Source organism: Odocoileus virginianus, chromosome 12 (assembly GCF_023699985.2).
Source record: "Odocoileus virginianus isolate 20LAN1187 ecotype Illinois chromosome 12, Ovbor_1.2, whole genome shotgun sequence".
NCBI lineage: Eukaryota > Metazoa > Chordata > Mammalia > Artiodactyla > Cervidae > Odocoileus > Odocoileus virginianus.
Window position 1 is genome coordinate 65,080,329 of NC_069685.1, and position 22,938 is coordinate 65,103,266.

The window sequence follows — 22,938 nt, forward strand, 5'->3', positions numbered from 1 at the left end:
CTCCACTCAGGCCCCACAGGTGCTTAAGACACTGGCTTTCACCTCCTGGGCAGACTGCAGCAGGAAATGAGTCATGCTGGGTGTTCGCTGAGCAATTTGCCTACCAGACACCTGGTACTAGTGAGTCTCTAAAACGTTGTCACTGAACCCACCACCCATGCCTGGGACAAAGGCACCAGAATTTCTACTCTCAGGTCACACATGAGGAAGCATGTTCACAGAGGAAAGGTCTCCAGGCTGGAATGTGGGGTCCACGGACATCCAGAGGGGTCTGGGCAGTGTCCGGCCCCTCTCAGTGAGAACCAAGAGCACAGGGTTCGAGGTGGCCCTTCTCCAACCCCAGGGAAGCTTGTGAACACCGGATTCAGTTGGCTGCAAAACTCCAGCTGTTTATTAAACAAATGCTTCCCCACCCTCTGCCCATCACACATGGGGCCAACCGAGTGTGGGGGACGGGGTGTGGAAAGCCAGGGTGAATGGGACAGTCAGAGAGGAGCAGGTCGCCCCCCACCCCCCAATCCCATGTCACTTGGCTCCTGGGAGACTGACGTCTGGCTAGGCAGAAGCCTCTCCTCTGCGCAGCCACTGCAGAGAGCTCCATCCAAGGGAGGCCGGGGCTGCCCTTGGGCCCAGCCAGCAAGTATGAGTGGAGGCCAGGGCCGGCAGAGCGGGGAGAAGGGCTGACACAAAGGTCCAGGTCCATCACCACGCCCAGGCCCTCCGGTGCCTGCCCAGTCCTGCTGCTGTGAGCTGGCCTCGCCTGATGAGAAGCTGCTGCCGCTCACAGCGCCCGCACCTTCTTGGCCTTCTTCTCCGATCTCACAGCTTCGTCATGGGCTTTCCGCTTCTCCGCCAGTTTGTTGGCCTGCGAGGAGGATTAAGCTGTGATGGGCAGGAGGAGGGAGGGAAGGGGACTCCCCCTTCTCCTACTCAAGGCCACCCCTTAAAAGCAGAGCTTCCAGGAAAACTAACTGGCAAATCGCCACGGGGAAAAAGGAAATCGATCCAAAGAGCCTCGGGTGAGGAACCGGGTTTTCACTTTGCCTCATGACACTGCTACTTCACGGGCCACCGGCAAGTCAGGAGCACCGCAGGCGCCCAGGGCTGCAGCCCACTGCCCCACTGACCCGCTTCGCCTGGGAAAGCTGGGGCCTTTCAAACCTTCACCAGGAGCTGCTGGAGGGGTCGGCCTGGAGTAGGCCGACCTTTCGTCTAGGCCATCTGGCATGATCTATTTCCAAAACAGGCAGGCCTTTCCACCTGGCAATTACACGCCTAAGAATTTACCCTGCAGAGAGATACTTGGAAGTAAGGCAGAGAGGGGTTTAAGAGTGTTTTCTGAGAATGACTAGAAAAGGGAGACAGTCTAATCCTGTCAGCAGGGGCTGTATGACATACAGCAGGCACTGTACGAGGCCATGAACAGCTCATACTAATGACAAACACAGCAGAATGATATTTAGGCAGACCCTGGAGATACTGTGGGTTTGAGTCCACCCACCACCCCAAAAAAGCAAGTATTACAATAAAGAGAGTCCCAAGAACTTTTTGGTTTCCCAGTGCACAAAAAAGTTCTGTTTATGCTATGCTGTTGTCTATTAAATAGTGTGTAGTAGCATCATGTCTACAAACACCATCCATACACATTCATTATAAAAGACTTCACTGCTAACAAAATACTAACCACCATCTGAGCCTTCAATGAACGGTAGTCTCTTTTAGTGATGGGTTTTTTCAGTGATGGTAACATCAAAGAACACCAATCACTACATTACTACAACAAATAATACTAATGAAAACGTCCGAAATATTGTGAGAATTACCAATATCACTGGTGACAGACACATGAAATGAGAAAATACTGGGGAAATGGTGCTAAACAGACTTGCTCCACATAGAGCTGCCACAAACACTGCATCTGTGAAGCGCAACAAAGCAAAGTGCTGTATGTATAGCACGTGCGTGCGTGCTGAGTCACTTCAGTCGTGTCCAACTCTTAGTGACCCCATGGACTGTAGCCCACTAGGCTCCTCTGTCCATGAAATTTTCCAGGCAAGATTACTGGAGTGGGTTGCCATGCCCTCCTCCAGGTTGTATAGCATGACACCCCCCAAAGAACACCCGTGTTATTACATGCACAAAAGAAAACTGGGGGGCTGTTACTCCAGACCACCTCAAGGGCAATGAGAGGTGAGCCACCTTCCCATCCATTCAACTTCTGGTGTACACAGTACTGTCTTAAACTCTTTTTTGGCCCAGAGTCCGCCCAGGAGAGCCGACAGGCCTGGAAGCTCAGCTGTGAGGCCCCATCTGAACCTCAGGTGGAGGGGGTAGGGGCAGGGGGGCGGGGAGACTCACCTCGCGGACTTTGCGCCTCTTGCCGAACATGATCTTGTTGTAGAGGTACTTCTCCCGCTTCTTCATCATCATGATGGCCAGGCGCTTGGCCTCGCTCTCCTCTTCCTGGGCCAGCCGCTGCTTGTCCTCCAGCTTCACGGTGCCAGCCATCACCCTGGGCTTCTGGGGACACAGGGAGGATGCAGCTGGGGAGAGGCTGACCCCACCCTCCACCTCCAGCCCCCTCTGGCTCACGCCCGTCTGGCACCAAGACGGCTGTGGCGGGCTGCTTCCCAGGATGAGACCTTGGTCCACTCCCCGCTACCTTCCCCTCCAGCCTCGGCTCCTCCGGGACGGTCAGTCGGGCCTCCGTCTTCCCCTCCAGCCTCTGCTCCTCCAGGGCAGTCAGCCGAGCCTCTTCCTCCTTCTCCGAATCAGCCTCCATGTCTTCCTCCTCCTCCTCCTCTTTTTCTCCCTCTTCCTCGTCATCACCTTCGTCGTCTTCCTCCTCGTCCTCCTCCTCAGATTCATTCAAGTTTCCTACAAAGAACCAAGAATTCTGCACCCTGGGGGTCTGCCCTTCCCCTGGCGGTGTGAGAACCAGCAGCGGACGTTCTAGGGGCAGAGCAGGGCTGGCTCAGCCACGGCCCCCCAGCACTTCCCCCTGGGCCCAGCTGCCTTCAGCACAAACTCCAGGCTCCCCACCCCTCAGTTCTGCTGCCTCCCACGGAAACTTCCAGACCATTCTGCTCAGTTATCCTGGACATCAAGTGACACGAGAGTCCAGGACACAAACATTTCCTCCTCCTAAGCCGTGTTACTCCAGGGAGGATGTACAGGGCTTTGTGTCCCCACTGACTGCCCAGTTCTCTGGAACGTGCCCCGTAGGCAATCAGGGAAGCAGCCAGCTGAGCCCTGGGAGCTGAGGCCGGCCTGGAGGAGCATGCCCAGCCCACCCGGTCCGGCTTCCTCCACGCACCTGGGTGCTCGCCCCGCTGCAGGGCCAGGAGCTTCAGTTTCTCCGGGGGCACATAGTCGCCTTCCTTCTCTGTCACGAAGGGCGAGAGGTGCGGGGGCAGCTGCACCCCCGGGAAGTAGTCCGCCACGGGGAGGAGGAGCCGGGCGTTCACCGAGTCAAACACCCACTGGGGCTGCACGTAGTACCTGGCACAGGGCGGGAGCGGAGAGAGTCACGGGGCCCCCCCGAGGACCTGGCTGCATCTGCAGGGCCCTGGACACAGACCTCTGCTCCCAGAAACCCAAACACGCAGAGGAAGAAGAGGTTCTCGGGGGCCTACCTCCCGATGACCGGGGTCTGCTGCCCAGGTCGGTCGACAATCTGGTGGGTAATGCCGGGGTCTGTGACGTCATAGGTGGCCCCGATGCACAGAGATTTGTCCCAGGACACGATCCCCCCAAAACTCCTACAGGCACAAGGGGAGCCCATGAGGGTCCTCAGGCACAAGCTCACCCTCCCAGGACACACCTGTTCCCGCCCCCAGGGTCCCTGTTCCAGGGCGGGACCCGGCCGGTGCGGTCAGGCCCCCACCTGATGACGAAGGCCAGGGCCTCGCGGGGCACCTCGCGGTTCAGGAAGAACTTCAGGCCCTCGAAGAGCTTCTTGTGCTTTTCCTGCGCCTCCAGCTCCTTCCTGCGGTCCTCCTCCTGCGCCGCCATCTCCTGCCAGGAGGAGGGGCCGCTCACACTGTCAGGCCCACCCGCACCCCCACGGGAGGCAGAAGCTGGAGACCAGCCCCTCCCCAGTTTCCTCCTACACCCCTCAGGCCCCCCGGCCCGCCTCCAGAAGGCCGCGCAGTGCTCACCCCATCAGCAGGAAACTCGTCCACCTCGGCTTCCTCCTCCGTGGGCACCACCACACGGGCCAGACTGGCACTGAGGGCGGCCAGTTTCTGCGGAAAGAAGCGGGGCCGTAGAGACGCTGCTTGCAGGCGGGGGAGAGGGAGCACTGGCCACTCTGGGACGGCTCTCAGTGGGTTTGGGTTCTGGGGGATGCACGGCCGGCGCTGGAAGCCCCTCTCACCTCCAGAGAGCTCTCTGAGTCCAGCGCGTAGGTGTCCTCGCTGGTCTTCGCTTCTGTGTGGACCTGACTCTCAAGCTGGGAGGCGAGGAGGGGTTGGTCAGAGGAAGGGGAGGCCCCAGCCCCCACCTCCCTGCGGGCAGAGGCCGTGCCCCCGCCCGGTGGGGAGAAGGCGAGGGCAGGGCCTACCTTGGGCGGGTAGTGCAGGTTGAGAGACTGGTAGAGGCGGAAGTTGACGAAGCCCAGCAAGGTGGTGTAGAACTCGGTAAACGTGGCCATGACCCTGTAGTCCACATCTGTCGGATGCTGCAGATACAGCAGGCGTGGAGGCAGCGTCAGTGCAGGGAGCACACAGACAGCCACCCGGGCGGGGGTGCTGGCTGCCTGAGGACCAGGAGGGCCCTCGGGGCCTCCCTGCCTTCAGAACTTGGCCCCTTGGGCAGAGTCCAGGGGGTCCCCACCCAGGAGCATCCTGGGCACCAGTCAGGGTCTGGACAAGGGTCCCAAGGGCTGTCCTGGAGACTAGAGCCGGATCCCCGCTAGTGATGAGAAAGGGAAACCTTTGCCTTGAGGTGCCCAGGACTGGCTGATGCCCACCACCCCCTCACTCTGCAGGTGAGACTTCCATCCCTGCAGAGGCTGCTCACGCCTGCTCTACCGCCCAGCTCACAATTTTCATTTACTGTCTCCTCTGGGGCTAGCCCACGAGGACCTGGGGGCCCGGATGGGCGAGGTGGCCCTGGAACAGCCCACCTGCCTGGATGGGGACAGCTGGGGCAGTGGGCAGAGGGCACACTGCACCCACGAGCCCTGGCGGGACCTTTCGGACCAATACTCAGAATCCAACCCTGCCTCAGGCCCAAACCAGAGACAAAGGCACAGCCTGAGGACCCAGGACGGGCTGGGCAGCCGCCTGGCCCAGCTTCAGGGTGCTCTTGAGAAATCCTGCCTGCCTGGGCAAAAACAGCACAGTCCCACCTGTCCCCCCCGTTGATACCTCGGTTCTTTCAGAGGCCTGGGGGCACGTGAGCAGCGACTCCCCCACGGCCCAGCAGCGCCGTGAACCCCACTACATGCCTGGGTCCTGCTGCTGGGAGCCCAGCACTGTCTGTGCAGGGGCGGAGCAGGGGGAGGAGGGGGCACATGAGGGCCCCAGCTCTGACCCAGCCCGGGTCCCCCATCCTCCTGCTGGGAGGAGGCAGCGGCAGTGCGCTGGTCAGAGGAAGGAGAAAGGGGCGGCCCGTGCCCTCCCCCGCGCCTCCAGGGCCAGCTGTGTGGAGGCCAGCCACCATAGGGCCCTATTCACCCCAGAGGGACAGACAAAGGCCAGTCTGAGCAGTGCGGGGGTGGGACATCAGAGAGCAGGAAGGAGAGGGAGGGCTGGAGAAGGAGGGCAGGCGGGCAGGAAGGACGGGGAGAGGAGGGACGGGGCAGGGAATAAACAGAGAAGAGCACGGACTCACACACGCCGGCCCCTGGAGCAGACACAGGGGCTGCTGGGGGCCAAGCACCTCTCACCCACAGAGGCTGCCACCAATCCCCACTGCTAGGCCTCAGAGGGCTTCCGGCCCGCGGCTCCCCAACCTAGCCCAGAGTAAGGAGTAGGGAGGGGCCCAGCGGAGTCCGACTATGCGCTCACGCTGGAGCACCCGCTCCCTGGGCAGCGAACCCACCACCTAGCCAGGTCTCTGCTGAAGGCAGCAGTTTCTGCTCAGGGTGTGAGCATGAAGCCGGGCCGACGCGGGCCCACCAGAGAAATCAGCTGTGACCCTGTGGGGCTGACAACCCCCATCTGGAGGCCAAGTCAGCATTTCTCTTCATGGATCCTGCCCCAAACTCCCAGTCTAAAAAGACAGAGAAAGCCGGGTGAGGACCCAGAGGGTCGGAGGCAGGCTGGGCTCTGCGTAAGGCCGTGCACACAGGCGTGCTCCTCCCGGCCGCTGCTCACTCTTCTTTCCGCGACCCCTGAGCACTGGGCACTGGGCAAGCTCTTCTCCCTCAAACCCTCAGGACAAAGGCTCAGAAGTGCAGGCCCCTTATTAAACGCGCGAGGTAGGGGAACCTGTCCGAGGCCAACAGCCAGCAGGTACGGCAGCCAGGCTGGCTCAGGCTCCTGTTACCACACACTCCCCCCACCGTCGCCACACCCGGCCGGCACTCAGGACCCCAGCTGGTTCTGCAGGACAGGACGATCTCCTCCGCCCACCCCCTCATCTCCGGCTAGGAACCAGAGAGGGAGCCACGGCCCGCACAAGCCCCTCCCCGGGGAAACACTCACGTCGTGGGAGAAGGTGTAGGGCGTGATCCACACGATCGGCTGGCCCAGCACCTCGGCCTGGTAGTAGATGCCTTTGATGGACAGGAAGACCTGCGGAGGAGGAGCGGGGCGTGTGAGGCCCCGCGGCTGGGGGCGGGGGGTGGGGCCCCGCCGGCGCCCGGGCTCACCTTGCGCAGGGCGCGGGCGGCGATGACGTAGTGCATGAACTCCACGGCCAGCCGGCGGCAGAGCTGGATGGTGTGCACGTGGCACTTGCCGGTGCGCGGGAAGGTGGAGAAGAGGAAGCACATGGACAGGGCGTCGTCCAAGTCCCGCAGCGCGTCGATGAACGTGGGGTACCTGCGCAGCCGGGGGGGGCGCTCACAAGGCTGCTCCGCCTGGTCTCCCACGGGCCTGCGACCCCGCTGCCCCCACCCGTCAGCCACCCCAGAGGCCCCGTTCCCCGCGCCAGGCCCGGCCAGGCCACCACCATCTCCTGGACAGGGAGCCGGGCCACACCCCGGGGGCCTGGCAGCACCGGCTTCCCCGTGGCCTTGGGAGGCTCTGCGGAACTAGGACGAGCCCGCTTAGCTCTAAGGGTCGGGAGGGGAGGCCGGGTCCTCAGACACAGCGCGAGACAGAAGAAAGGCCTGCGGGGGGCCTCTCGTGAGACAACAGGAGGGCGCTAGGCTTCCGGTTTCAGGGGCCCGAGCCTCAGTCAGCCCCTCGGATGTTTCCACGTCTCCTCTCCACCTCACAGACCACCCCAACCACCGAGCCCTTCCTAGAAGCACCAGCGGCCATTCATTCTTGAGCAACGGCTGAGGAGTGGGCGACGCAGAACGGGAGCGCCATCATACTGCCACATGGTGTGTGCATGAATCCAGACACTTGCTTTTTTCTTGTGCACCTTTTTTTTTTTCACTCCTTCCACAGGACAGCCGTGTCACACTCGCCAGCTCTGTTAGCGGAGGACCCGCTCGGAGCAGGCCCTCTTCTTGGGCCGCCCAGCTTGCGGCTGCAGGGCTGGGGGTGAGAACGCCTGCCGTGGAGCTCCCAGGCCGGGGCTGTTGCTCAGCTGGCTGGCCCAGGGCTGGCCCGGCTGACTAGACCAAGTCCATCCAGGCTGGAGCTGAGCACTCCCGGGCAAGTAGTCCCCAAGAGAAAGACAGGCGTGCAGGGAGCCCCGGGTTTCTGAATCTCACCACTACTGCCACTTTGGGCCAGGCTGTTCTGGGTGGTGGGGGCTGTGCTGTGTGCCATAGGGGGCTGGGCAGCATCTGTGGCCCCTAAATACTACGAGACCCCTCGGCCATCCTAGTGACGGGAACCAGAAGTGTCTCCAGACACTACCAAGCGTCCCCTGATTTAGTCAGTGATGGAGGGGGACCGTGGAGAAGGATGGGCAAGAAACGGCTGACGTCAGGTGTCCAGACACACAGAACTGACCATGCAAGGCCGTGCACCCCCAGACTCTGGCTCTCTCTCACCACAGGGCCTTTGCACTCGCTGTTTGCTCTTCCTGAGCTACACTTCCCCTGGCTGTCTCAAAGGTCTGCCCTCAGACACCTCCTCTGACCAGCCTGTAACTCACGTGTGTCCTCCAGTTCCCTGCGTGGAGAGCATCCCTCATGGCATTTGTGTGGGCTTGTAACCGTTAGAACAACATGGAGTTGTCTCCTGGTCTGCTCCCTTCAAGAGGAGGCCAGCTCTGGGGGTGGGGTCTTGGCCGTGTTCCCCACTGTGCCCCCAGCGCAGATCACAGCCCCGAGCTCACCGCTCCTTGACGATGTGGTCAAGCTTATAGCTGGGCTTGTTGTCCTTCAGACGCTCCACCGTGTTCCATTCACTCTTCCCATAGGCCTTCCGCAGCTTCCGGACGAATACCTGGGGGAGGAGGAGGAGACCGCTGATGTGGGGCCAGGGGATCCTGGGCACCCCTTCTGTGTGGGAGGGATGCTCAGCTTTGAGGAGACTCCCGAGGCCTCCAGAAGCCGACCACGGCTGTTTGATGGCACCATCTGCCCCCTTGGCCACCTCCATGGAGCAGTAAACCCAACCCAGCGCACCACACTGTGGACGGGTGAACGATGATAAGCACTCAGACGTGCTGACATGGAAGTTTAACGTTTTCAGCCCTATTTGCCAACTGAGAAGTGAGGCAGGTCAGGGCCAGGAGGTTAGGCCAGAAACACCAGCCTGTTTGTCCGTCAAAACGAGTCTTGGGCCCATGTGTGGGGCTGGGCCACAGGAGAAAACACGGTCGAGGTCAATGGTGGCCCCGGAAATCCTTTTAACTGACCAGCTGCCGCCCTCCGAGCACGTCAGGGCGGGCCTGTCCTCTGCTCCCCAGATGCTCGGAGGCCCCCTCCGCTGTGGTTGTGAGCAGTGACCAGCCCCACGAGGGGTGCAGTGTCGTGAACTAAGGAGGCCGCAAACCCCAGCTGCACCCCGGTGGGCTCTGGGGAGAGGGCCACCAGCAGCTGCACCCCTCGGCCTGGCCCTGTCACTTGGCAAAGGCTACAGTACCAGCAGTCTACTTCCAATTATTTGCGTTTGGAGTAATTAGATCTCTACTTTCCCTGTGGTATTTAAGCATTTTAATGGTTTCTATCTGCGGAATGAAAAGCTTGATCTCCTGGGAGCGATTTCAGAAAGAACTGGAATCAGATGGGTTTCCTTGGGCAGAAAATACACCAGAGAGACCTTGAAAGACTACAATCTTTGCCTCACAGGCAATTAATTTACTTTTCCCCCAAAGAACTAGGGGAAAGGTATGACAAGTAAAGTGTTAATCACTGGCCAGGTTCTGTGTAAATGATTTCCACACAGAAAGAGCTCAGTCAATTCCCCCAACACAATTTGAAGGCAGAATTACCTTACCCTTTGTAGAGACTTGCTCCCAGAGGTCAAACAACCTGCTTGAGATCAGTGTTAGCGGGTCTCCATAGAGCTGGGTAGGGGCCCCTGCAGGCCCCGGAGCCGGGCCTCACCTTGTACTCCCGGAACTTGTTGACGATGGGTTCATGGAGGAGGAACTTGATATCTTTGATGAGGTAAAAGGTGCGGGCCGCCGTGGAGCCCTTGTTAACCTTCTTCTTGTGTTTGGGTTCATGGGGATAAATGCCTTTCAGGATGCACAGCCGCCTGGAAGACAAATGCCATTCCTTCTATCAGCAAATGTGCTGAGCACTGGCCATGCTGGGCCTGAAAAACCACAGAGAACCGAGATTACAGGAGCCCCGCCCTCGGGAAAGCTCACATCCTCAGGTAGGAGCCTGACCATCACAAGTTCCTGAAAAATACATGCAAGATGTCCCAAGCACCAGAAAGGAGACTAGTAGGAATATCAGCAGAGGCCACCTGCAGGTACCTCTTTCAGCAAGGGGAGTCAGGAAGGGCCTTGCTGAGAAATCAGTGTTTCAGCCACATACAGGTATACTTTGTTTTACTGCATTTCATTTACTGCACTTCACATATATAGCTTAGCTTTTTTTTTTTTTTTTAACAAACTGGAGGTTTGAGCAACCCTGCACTCAGCAAGTCTATCAGAGCCAACATCTGCTCACTTCATGCCTATGAAACATTCCGCTAATTCTCACAATATTTCAAACTTTTTCCTCATTATTATATTTGTGATGGTGATCTGTGATTAGTGATCTGTGATGATGCTGTTACAATCAACTTTAGGGCACCACACATCACACTGGTCTAAGATGATTAACTTAATCAATAAACGCTGTGTATTCTGACTGCTCCACCCGACTGGCTACTGCCCAGTCTCTCTCCCTCTCCCCAGATCTCCTTACTCCCTGAGACACAGCATTGATATTAGGTCAATAAATAACCCTACAATGGCCTCTAAGTGTTTCAGTGGAAGGAAGAATCCCAGGTCTCTCACTTTAAATCAAAAGCTAGATATGACTAAGCTAAGGGAGAAAGGGGTGTTGAAACCTGAGACAGGTCGAAAGCTAGGCTTCTTACACGTAGTCACTCAAGTTGTGAATGCAAAAGAAAAGCCCTTGAGGGGAATTCGAAGAGCTACTCCAGTGAACACTTAAATGATAAGAAGGCAAAGCGATCTTACTGCCCACCTGAAGTCGGCCAGGCTCAGCTGCAGCTTCTTCCGGGCTTTGTTTCGGGTGATGTAGTTGGTGGCAGAACCTCGTTCGTACTTGGGGAGGAAAATCAATTCTCCATTAGCAATGGCTGCAGCAGCGGACAGCCACTTCTGGACATTGCTCATGCAAAAGGTGACCACTGCTGTGGATTCATGGCCAAGAGGCCGTGGGGAGGAAGCGTGCCTGCACCGTCTTCACAGCAGTCAACACGGAGGACACACACATCTGTGCAATGCGGGCACTGTGAGGTTGCTGTGGATCAGGTGCTATGCCAAGCCCTTAGCAGTAGCTCTAAGTATCGACCATGATGATTACTGATTTGTACATGTTACTTCATTTAATCCCCACAACACTGTGAGGTGGGTGCCATTAAAAGTCTCATTTCACAAGGGGGGAAAACAGGCTCAGAAAAATAACCCGCCGGGGTCACACAGCTTTCTAAGAGCTGGGGCTGCATTCAGACCTAGGTCCAATCCCAGAGCCTGAGTGCCTCATCCACTAAGCCAGGGTTCTCAACTTCTTTTTCATTATAACCAGCCTTTCCACCACTGGAGGCCTTGTTAGACCTCTTCTCCCGTTTCATCACCCTCTCTCACAGCCTCCCAAAATGTTAACACCATAGATATACTACAGCTCTCTTTATGTAATGTGGTCCTTTAGAGGGACACACATCATTGTAATATCTACCATGTCCCCCAACCAATTCCTGTTCTGTTGGAGATGACACTGTCTGGTTGAAAATGCACACTCTAAGCCACACAGCCTCTCTCCTTCCCCTCATTCATTCATTCAGCAAACAATCACAAAACCTCTACTATGTTCCAAGTGTTCATTTAGCTAGATGCTAGGAGGGAAATAAAAGACAAAAGACCTGTTCTCTACCTGCCCCCGAAGACCAAGTGGTCTTGTGCAACCACCTGGATGTGTGCAGCGCCGGATGCTGCCTCACAATCAAGGTTCTGAATCCCGATCGGGCAGCAGCACACTGAACCAGCTCCCTGCAAGGTAACCAAGCACATCCTTCCCCAGCTAGGTCTCCCGCTGGAGTAAGACAGCACAGGCCTCCATGGGCAGGTCTGGCTCCAAAGGGATAAACCCGTAACCTCCTGAGGGTATGTTATGAACAACCCCACAGTCACAAAACATGCCCCGCCTTCACTCGTAACCTTCAGACATTTATTACCCATCTACTGGGGATCAGGCCCATGCCAAATCCTGGGGACACAAAGATGACTTTCTGCTTTTGTTAAAACTGTTTTCCACTGCCCTATGCCACACTGTCACCATTCTTATCCTTTCAAATCTTAAGGAGATAAAGATAACTGGGATGACTTTTCTCCCCGGGTATACAAGGGGATGGATTCTGCACTTGGGGCTGTTAGGTGTTACTGGCACCTAGCAGGTAAGAGGTCAGGAACGCTGCTAAACATCCTACAAACACACAGCATAACCCTCCCCACAATAGTTATCTGGCTCAAAATGTCAAAACGGTTGTGAAACTCAGCTTTAAAACTGTCACGATCCACTGACATGTCTGCATCTGTGTCTCAAGCTCAGGTTTGCTATCCTGTATCTTTATAGCTTCAATTGTGAGCACTTTCTGGGTACTCAATAGCCGGCTGGGTTTACAAAAAAATTGGCAGTCAGGACCTGCCTGGGTGGTTCAGTGGTTAAGGCTCCACCCTCCCAATGCAGGGGGCCCAGGTTCGATCCCTGGTCAGGGGACTAGATCCCCCATGTAACTAAGAGTTCACATGCTGCAACTAAAGATACCACATCCTATAAAGATGATTCCTCAAGCTACAACTGAGACCAGGTCAAACAAACAACAACAAATCAGCAGTACAAACTTTCGAGTTGAAAGAAACAACTGAGGCAACTATATCTTCCTCATCCCCTCTCTAATCTCTTCCTACCACCAAGACGATTCTCCCTACAGCGACAAGAACAACTCCTTGAAAGATGAATCATGTTCTCTCTCTTTAGTTGATTCTTACTGCACTTTGAATAAAATCCAGTTTCTTGTGTCTGACACCCTTGCATGACCCAGTCCCTGTCCAACCCCAACTTCACTAGATGCCACTCTTACCTTGGTTTAACTTATTCCCCAGCCATCCTGATATCATTTGATTTCTTGCACACAATAAGCCCTTTCCACCTAAGGACCTTGGCACTTAGATTTCCCCCTGCCAGGCTTGTTTGTGACCATTTTATTTGGTTGTTTAGTGTCCAACTTCCCCACAAGAAACAGCTCTCGGAATGCAGAGACCACATCTGGTTGTTTATGTCTCCATCCCCAATGTCTAGAACAAGGCCTGATTCAACAGAAAAGGGAGCCACTAGTCTTAGGGACGATGAACTCGACAAAATGGTGAGCTCTACATTAGGCTCATCACTTTCAGTAATGAGTTGTCCTCAAGCTCGGCCTTTTTTGGGGTGGAGCTTTGCCTGGTAACCTCAACTCTTTCACAGGTCTACCCCAGGTTTCTTTTTCAGATTTCACAGCGAGTACTGCCGTCCCGGCCCATCATTTGATCCCTTCTGGCTGCTGTCTCCTGTCATGTTGATCCTAGCCGCTTCTGCACCCATGAGGGTCCAAGGCCGGGGAATCCCCAGGCTCCATCGCTCCCGTCTCCCACCTCCTGGGGCAGCCCCAGCCCACTGCCCCGGCCTCTCGCCCATCACCTTCTTCTTCTCCAGGCCTCCCATGGTTCCACGCTGGATGGTCTGCAGGCGCCGCGCGGACAGACACCGCCGCTTCCTTCCACATGTGCCCCGAGTAGGACCCCGAGGCCCCCACGCCGCCGGCCTGCGCGAGCTGCCCAATGAGGTGCCTGAGAAAATCTAGGGAAAGATGGACATTTCTCCTCGAGATTTATAACTAAACCGTCTGAGAAAAATCTCTAAGACTGATCTTTCGGGCTCTTTCCCATCTATGAGCCTCTTACAGACATTTTTAATGCTTAGGCAAAGGCGGATATTCGGGCATTTTTATAATCATCCTGATGACAGGCACTTGACGTAGTGAGCCCCGTTGCATTTTGGGATGGAAGGGGGCGGAAGGCTTAGAGGCGGCGCAGCGCCTTCTGGGATGCAGAGGGGAACCGCGTTCTTTTGTGCGGGAGCGGGTTACGTTGTTATGGTAACGGTTGCTGGGCGTCGTCGGAATTCGTCTCGTTTGTCTGAGAGGCCTTCTTGGCGGTAAATGAGGCTGCTCTCTCTTCGCTGTTGGCCATTGGCTTTGCCTGGTGTCCGTTGGCTGTTAGGGCTACGTAGAGCACAAGCGACTTTTTTCCTCACACAGGTGGAGAGATTCGAGAGGCCGCTTACACTTTCTGAGCCTCAGCAGAGGGTTGAAAAATGACGAAAGGCCAAGCAGAGTTACAAAACTCGTGTTCTGTATATTTTAAATGACCATTGAGGGCCCTCCCTGGTGGTCCGCTTGTCAAGACGCCACAATTCCTCACCGGACGCAGGTTCGATCCCTGGTCGAGGAGCTAAGATCCCGTTGCCACGGGCTCGGTAGTCGTGGTGTATGGGCTTAGTTGTTCGCAGCATGTGCGATCTCCCAGGATCAGGGATAGAACCCGTGTCTCCTGCATTGGCAGGCGGTTCCTTACCACCGGGCCCCCAGGGAAACCCTAATATATACTTTTAATTAAAGCTAAAATAAAGTAATGGAGAAGGAAATGGCAACCCACTCCAGGACTCCTGGAAAATTCCGTGGATGGAGGAGGCTGGTAGGCTGCAGTCCATGGGATGGCAAAGAGTTGGACACGACTGAGCGACTTCACTTTCTTTCTATAGTTCCTTTTGGTGAAGGCAATGGCAACCCACTCCAGTGTTCTTGCCTGGAGAATCCCATGGGCAGAGGGGCCTGGTGGGCTGCAGTCTATGGGGTTTTAAAGAGTCGGACACAACTAAGCAACTAACACACACACACAAAGTAAAAACCTAGTTATTCTACAAACAGCAAGAAATGAACAAAAACTGAACAGGAGAAGGTGATTCAAAGACTTTGCAGGAACTTTCCAGACAGGTGAGGAAAACCAGAGTCATGTGGTGCTCACAGCAGAAGACTGAGGAGTGTTCCAGAAACAGCGTAGGAGAGAGGGAAGGATGGCAGAGATTGGTACCACCATGAAGGCTCCAAATAGTGCTGAGGTGGCGGTCTCTGTCACAAGTGTGTGTTAGTTGCTCAGTTGTATCCAGCTCCTTTGGACCCTTTGGATTATAGCCCACCAGGCTCCTCTGTCTATGGGATTCTCCAGGCAAGACTACTGGAGTGGATTGCCATGCCCTCCTCCAAGGGATCTTCCCGACCCAGGAATTAAACACATCTCCTGTGTCTCCTGCATTGCAAGCGGATTCTTTACCTGCCGAGCCATCAAGAGAAGCCCAGTCTCTATCACATCTCTGTTTAATTCATCAGTCTGATATTTGCAGAAACTGGATTGATTATGGAGAATGACTGTAGATTACTGTGTACTCAACCAAGTAACAGCCCTGATCACAATTGCTGTGCTTGAAATTGTTTCATTGCTAAAGCAAATTAGCAAGAATACTGGACCGGGTTGTCATTCCCTTCTCCAGGGGATCTTCCCAACTCAGGGATCAAACCTGGGTCTCCTGCATTGGCAGGTGGATTCGTTACTGACTGAGCCACCAGGAAGCCCTAGGTATATGGTTTCCTGAAATTGATTAAGCAAGTACATTCTTTTCCATCCACTTAGAAAAGAGGATCAGAGACTTCCCTGGCAGTCCAGTGGTTAAGACTCCATGCTTCCATTGCAGGAGGTAGGTTCGATCCCAGGTTGGGGAACTAAGATCCTGCATACCTTGAGGACCAAAAAAAAAAAAAAAAAGAAGAATCAGAAACTGTTCTCAATCTCATGGAACTGACAGTAATATTCATCCAGCTTTACGTTGGGGCTATGTTTACTCTCCTGCTTTCCCTCATAATATTAGTCTGAGGAGATCTGGATCATGGGGACAGCCCACAGATGTTACACTGATCTGTTATATTGATATCATGCTAATCAGGCAGGGTAAGTGAAGATAGGGCTCTGAAGCAGGTCCTGCTTGCAGAGCAAACAGTGCCCCACTTGGACCATCCGCTCCAGCCGACGCTGTGGTGTTGGTGGGGTCAGTGGACGGAAGGTGGCAGTATGGAGCTTATGGCAAGCCTCAGTTCGTGAATCACAAGGCAGAACTCTGGAATTCTCCGCAGGTCATGCCATCTACTGCAGAGAAGTGGACACCATTGAAGAAAGCCCTCCTGGCTTGTCACTGAGCCCTGGTCAAAAATAGCTGGGCTTTGGGAACCAAGTGCGGAACTGCCAAACATGAGTTGGCTTATTTTGGACCAAGGAATAAAACTAAATGGATCCGGCAGCAGTCAATTTAAACTTGCAAAATGAAGCATAAAGTTAGTATGAAAGGGTTGGTTGAGACAAAATTGAAATCAATCAACTATGATATTTGACAAACTTTCAAAAAGATGATACAAATATTTTGGTTTCTACTAAGAACAATTAAAATTAAGATGTGAGTGAATCTTTTTGCAACTGGTAAAATAGCTTCACCTTTAACCTAGTCTCCCAGAAGACCCCCAAGTGGCTTAAAATCAGTAGACCCTCCACAACATGGAATGACTTATTTAAGAGCACCAGCAAAAGTACCTGCAAAGTCCACAAAAGTGATGAGATGATCATTTTAAAGAAATTCCTCCTTTAAAAAAAAATAGACTTTATTTTTTTAGAACAACTTTGTTGTTGTTTAGTGGCTAAGTCGTGTCTGACTCTTTTGCAATCCCTTGGACTGTAGCCTACCAGGCTCCTCTGTCCATGGGATTTCCCAGGCAAGAATACTGGAGTGAATTGCCATTTTCTTCTCCAGGGGATATTCCAGACCCAGTGATCGAAACTGCATCTCCTGCATTGGCAGGTGGATTCTTTACCACTGAACCACCAGCGAAGCCCTAGAACAGTTTTAGCTTTACATAAAAATTGAGTAGATAGTGCAAAGAGTTCCCATGTACCTCACAGTCAGTCTCTCTTATTATTATTTTTTAAAACTTGTGGGATGTTAATTCCCTGACCAGGGACTGAACCTGGACCCTTGACGGCAGCAGCAGCAAAAAGCATAGAATCTCTTAATATTAACATCTAACAATATGGTATATTTGTTACAATTAATGAGCCAATGTCAATACTTTATTATTAACATACGTTATTCAGATTTCCTTATTTTTTAAGCTATTATCCCTTTTCCCCTTCTGTGTCAAGATGTCATGTTACATTTAGTTGTCATGTCTCCTTAGGCTCCTCTTGGCTGTGACAGTTTCTAAGATCTTCTTTGTTTGTGATGACTTTGACAGCTTTGAGGAGTCCCGGTCAGGTATTTTGTAGAATGTGTCTTCTTTGGAATTTGTCTTATTTCTTTTTTTTTAAACTCATAGTTAAACTGTGGGTTGGAGGAGGACCACAGAGGCGAAGTGCTATTTTCATTACATCCTGTCAAGGGTGTACGCTGTCAACATGATTTATCGCTGTTCATGTTGGCTTTGGTCATTTGGTCAAGGCAGTGCTTGTCAAGTTTCTCCTCTGTAAACATGCTCTTCGTCCCACCCCTTTTTCATACTGTAATTTTTGGAAGCACTTGGAACAGCCCACACTTAAAAACTGCGGAGTTACACTTCCGCTTCTTAAAGGCAGTGTATCTATGTTCATTACTGGAAATTGTTCTGCGAGAGAGATTTGTCTCTCATCCATTTGTCTTAGTCTGTCCAATGGGTATAACAAAATCCCATAAGTAGCTTGTAAACAACAAAAATTTACTTCTCACAGTTCTGGAGGCTAGAAAGTCCATGACCAAGGGGTCAACATATTTGGTGTCTGGAGAAGGCCAGGTTTCTGGTTTATAGACAGCCACCTTTTCACTGTGTCCTCACAGGGCTGAAGGAGTGAGGGCTGTCTCTGGGGTCTCTTTAAAAAAATTTTTTTAATCGAAATATAGTTATTTTACCATGTATTAGTTTCAGGTGTATAAAAAAGTGACTCAGTTGTATCTTGTACATGTGCTCAGTCGTGTCTGACTCTTTGCGACCATGTAGACTGTATGTAGCCCACCAGGCTCCTCTGTCCATGGGATTCTCCAGGCAAGAATACTGGAGTGGGTAGCCTTTCCCTTCTCCAAGCGATCTTCCCAACCCAGGGATTGAACCCAGGTCTCCAACCCAGGTCTCCCACATTGCAGGCGGATTCTTTACCAACTGAGCTATGAGGGAAGGCCTGGTTATAGCCTGCTGCTGCTGCTGCTGCTAAGTCGTTTCAGTCGTGTCCGACTCTGTGCGACCTCACAGACGGCAGCCCACCAGGCTCCACCATCCCTGGGATTCTCCAGGCAAGAATACTGGAGTGGGTTGCCATATCCTTCTCCAAGGTTATAGTCTAACATCACTTTATTTTATTGCTCGAAATGTTCCAGCTTTGGCCACTAGAGGGCCGTTTGAGTTTGCTTTTGTATCTTTCTGACATACCCTGTGTGGCACACACTTCCTTACATTCCGGCCTTATAAAATGCACCAGACTTATCTCGCATATTTCTTGTCCTAGTCCTGGTGTCAGCCATATTAGGGGAAGTGAAAGCGAAAGTGAGTGAAAGTCACTCCGTTGTGTCTGACTCTGTGCGACCCCATGGACTATACATATACAGTCCATGGAATTCTCCAGGCCAGAATACTGGAGTGGGTAGCCTATCCCTTCTCCAGGGGATCTTCCCAACCCAGGGATTGAACCCAGGTCTCCCACATTGTGGTCGGATTCTTTACCAGCTGAATCAAAGGGAAGCCCAAGAATACTGGAGTGGGTAGCCTATCCCTTCTCCAGGGGATCTTCCCGACCCAGGAATCGAACCAGGGTCTCCTGCATTGCAGGCGGATTCTTTACCAACTGAGCTATCAGGGAATCAGCCTGGTTCCTTTTATATACCAGGGGAACCTGGTTTCTTTAATTGGAGAATGGTTATTATAAACCAAAATCTAGGCACTTGGTAATCTTATTGCTATTGTGGTATCTCAGCTGACAGAGCAAAAGGTATGTTTGTGAGTACTATTCTGTTGTGTACACACATACTTGTCACTAGTTCTGGATGCAACCATCTATGTCTGTATTAAGCTAACCCTGAACTCATACTGATGTATCCACCATTACCACATGGATCATTCCAGCCTCCTCCCCATGCTTATTTGTAAAGCCCTCTCCAACAGCAAGAAACTTGCCCTCTGCCTACAGTCTGCCATCCATTTAATTGTTCGATTCTAGTGCACATGTCTACTAGCCTCCTGAGAAACCTGTATGCAGGTCAAGAAGCAACAGTTCAAACTGAACATGGAACAACGGATTGGTTCCAAATTGGGAAAGGAGTATGTCAAGGCTGTATACTGTCACCCTGCTTATTTAATTTACATGCAGAGCACATCATGTGAAATGCCAGGGTGGATGAAGCACAAGCTGGAATCAAGATTACTGGGAGAAACATCAATAACCTCAGATATGCAGATGACACCACCCTTATGGCAGAAAGCAAAGAGGAGCTAAAGAGTCTCTTAATGAAAGTGAAAGAATGAAAAAGTTGGCTTAAAACTCAACATTCAAAAAACAAAGATCATAGCATCTGGTCCTGTCACTTCATGGCAAATAGATGGGGAAACAATGGAAACTGTGAGAGACTTTATTTTCTTGGGCTCCAAAATCACTGCAGATGGTGATGTAGACACTTGCTACATGGAAGAAAAGCTATGACCAAACCATACAGCATATTAAAAAGCAGAGACATTACTTTGCCAACAAAGGTCTGTCTAGTCAAAGCTATGGTTTTCCAGCAGTCATGTATGAATGTGAGATTTGGACCATAAAGAAAGCTGAGCGCCAAAGAACCGTGCTTTTGAACTGTGATGTTGAAGAAGACTCTTGAGAGTCCCTTGGACTGCAAGGAGATCAAACAAGTCCATCCTAAAGGATATCAGTCCTGGGTGTTCATTGGAAGGACTAATGCTGAAGCTCTGGCCAACTGACTCGAAGAACTGACTCATTGGAAAAGACCCTGTTGCTGGGAAAGATTGAAGGCAGGAGGAGAAGGGGACAACAGAGGATGAGATGGTTGGATGGTGTCACCGACTCAATGGACATGAGTTTGAGCAAGCTCTGGGAGATGGTGAAGGACAGGGAAGCCTGGCATGCTGAAGTCCATGGGATCGCAAAGAGTCGGACATGGCTGAGCGACTGAACAACAGCAACAGTGTTGACTAGCATCAGAATGATCAATTCTTACCCTCATGATGTAGTGCTTATGTGCCGGTCCTTTTACCTTTATTCTTACAGACCTTACTCATTATAGAAGCTTCTGAAATTAGCACCCTTTCCCCCACTCTTTTTTACATATTTACTTATTTATTTGGCTGTGCCAGGTCTTAGTTGTGGCACAGGGCGTCTTTGATCTTTATTGCGGCAATGCAGGATCTTCAGTTGCAGCATGCAAACTCCTAGTTGTGACATGTGGGATCTAGTTCCCTGACCAGGGATGGGACCCGTGCATCCTGCGTTGGGAGCAGGGTCTCAGCCACTGGACTAGCTCCTCTAGCTCCTTCTTCTCCCTTAACATGTTTTCTAATTTTTGTGCAACCCATGTGTGTTACGTACATCATTTTTATAATTTAAGATTAATTATGAACTTCCTTCTACATTAAATGGGCTCTAAGATTTTAATGTGAAGGTGAGAGTATGAGTTGCTCAGTCGTGTCTGATTCTGTGACCCCATGGACTGTAGCCCACCAGGCTCCTCTGTCCATAGATTCTCCAGGCAAGAGTACTGGAGTGGGCAGCCATTCCTTTCTCCAGGGGATCTTCCCCACCTATTTTTTTCCCCACCCATTTTTAATTAAGAGAATGGATATCCAGTATATGACCACACAGTCATGCATTTGTTATATTCATTATCCTCATGCCACTGTCATGCATACATTTTTTCACCATTTTTTAAAGAAATTGAAGTACAGTTGATGTACAATGTTGTATTAGTTTCAGGTGTACAACATAGTGATTCAGAAATTTTAAAGGTTATACTCCGTGTTTAGTTCTGATAAAATATTGGCTATATTCCCTGCGCTCTGCAATATATCCTGGTTTATATATACAATTTAATTTTCTTTCCCTATTGGATTCCTTCTTAGGCTGTGTCCTAGCCCATTCATTCTGAGACCACTAAGAACAAACCTTTAAGCCTAACAGAATCAGCTCAGTTGATCCACTGAAATGAGGGGGAGGAACTGTGGGGTCTGGCCACACAAACAGAAGGGTTATTATAGGATTTGGGTGAAGGGTTAGGTTAGGTAAAATGTAAACCAAACAGTATTTTTATTTTCAATTGTTTTGGCCACACCTCATGAGGGATCCTAGTTGCCTAACCAGGGATGGAACCCGCACCCCAAGCAAGGAGTCTTAACCACTGGACTGCCAGGGAAGTCCCAACCAGGCAGTATTTTGGTGGGTTTAACACAGCGCAGGGCTGCATGAGAAGGGTCAGCTTGAGGTCTGGACAGCAAACTATCCTGTTTACCTGAAAACTACAAAGTCGAGACGGCAGGGACTGTTGAGTCCGGAAAATAAATACTGGAGCAGCTTCCCTTGTCAAAGTGACTTGGCGCCTCCAAGACTGTTTCTTTCTTACTAACAATTTCAAACAGCAAATTACTGATGGTTTGTGATTTTAGGGGGAAAAAGAAATCCCAGTAAGAAGAGTAACAGTCCCTCAAACAGCATGGTTATTGGGACACTTTGCAGCTGTAATGTGACCTTGGGAGAAATCATGTTTCCTGTTTACGTCGTGGCTGGCTTTGTCTGTGCCTGCCCTTGTGCACAGACATGCAAACGTGGACCTGCCCATTCCAAGCCAGTGTTTACTTTCTCGGCTTTTTGCTGTTGTTTAGTCGCTCAGTTGTGTCCCAACTCTTCTGCAACCCCATGGAATGTATCCCGCCAGGCTCCTTTTGTCCATGGGATTCTCCAGGCAAGACTACTGGAGTGGGTTGCCATTCCCTTCTCCAGGGGATCTTCCCTACCCAGGGATCGAACCCATGTCTCCTGCATTGACAGGTGGATTATTTACCCCTGAGCCACCTGGGAAGGCACTTTCCCAGCTCCAGACCCCCAAACAGAAGTCCCGAACCAAATGATTATCATTTTCTTTTTCACTTCCCCTGCCCGCATTACCTAAAACATTCCACCCCCAGTCAGTCAGTCTATTTCTAATATCTATGGAAATGCACCTCCTCCCCCACTAGTCGCCCAGGCACCTTCAAGTCCCCAGGGATCGGAGGTGGTGACTCTCCCAAGGAAGCTGCTTCTCACAGAGGCCGCTGTCCTGGAGATGGCAGGAAACAGGATCATTGCCAAGGACTGGGGAGCCGGGCAGCCCTGTCCCAGACCATGAGTGTTCCATTGCCCAGAGTTCCAAGGTCCCCCTGGAAATCTGAGCCCGAGGATCTGCAGGAGAACTCCACCCTGATGGGCCACACCCAGCCTCCTTGCACTAGACTATCTCGTTCTATATTTGTAAAGTACTTCCTTAAGCAGATGCACATCTCTGTATTTACTTATGCCTGTATTTATTGGCTTGTGAGAAGTCAGGCACAAAACCAGATTATCTTGAAAGAATGAACCGTGGCAATTACCCATAAAATGATTGCAGAAAAAATTGTATTTGCAAGTGACTAAAGATATTTTAAGGTCTGAACATCTTCACAAGTTGAGCTGGAAGGGAGCTTAATTAGAATGATCTTCTCCAACCCTTTTGGTTCACACAAGAGAAACTATTTCAGACTCGAGAGGCCAAGGTAACACAGCACCTCCAGAGCTAACTCTTGGACACGGATTCTTCTGTGGGGCTTGGTGGATGGGGAAAAAGCCTTTCTTCTCTCTTCTCCTTGCAGAGACTGTTTCCAGGTGACTTTCCTAGTCCTTGCAATTGGCCCTGCTAACCATGGCTTCGTGTGTCTACTGATTAAATCTGGCTCCTTAAATTGCTTTGTTTTGTCTCCCAGGAGGCTCCCATCTTTTCGGTTGGTTGAGAAAACTGGGCGGTCTGGTCTGGCTCCAGCAGCCGCGCCCCCTCTGAGCAGGCGGCAG

The 22,938-nt window shown here is 52.3% G+C and overlaps 1 protein-coding gene across 1 annotated transcript; it reads right to left on the reverse strand.

The window, feature by feature from the left end:
* Positions 1 to 363: 363 nt before the first annotated feature.
* On the reverse strand, positions 364 to 13,550 carry PES1 (pescadillo ribosomal biogenesis factor 1). Its single transcript, XM_020913815.2, has 15 exons — positions 13,439 to 13,550; positions 10,727 to 10,806; positions 9,626 to 9,779; positions 8,410 to 8,519; positions 6,821 to 6,992; positions 6,654 to 6,743; positions 4,565 to 4,681; positions 4,379 to 4,453; positions 4,161 to 4,247; positions 3,887 to 4,017; positions 3,636 to 3,761; positions 3,317 to 3,501; positions 2,663 to 2,877; positions 2,359 to 2,520; positions 364 to 865 (listed from the first exon to the last, which is right to left on the reverse strand). The coding sequence occupies exons 1-15, from the start codon at positions 13,460 to 13,462 to the stop codon at positions 782 to 784; spliced, it is 1,812 nt and encodes a 603-aa protein (XP_020769474.2). The 5' UTR covers positions 13,463 to 13,550; the 3' UTR covers positions 364 to 781.
* Between the last annotated feature and the right edge of the window lie 9,388 nt (positions 13,551 to 22,938).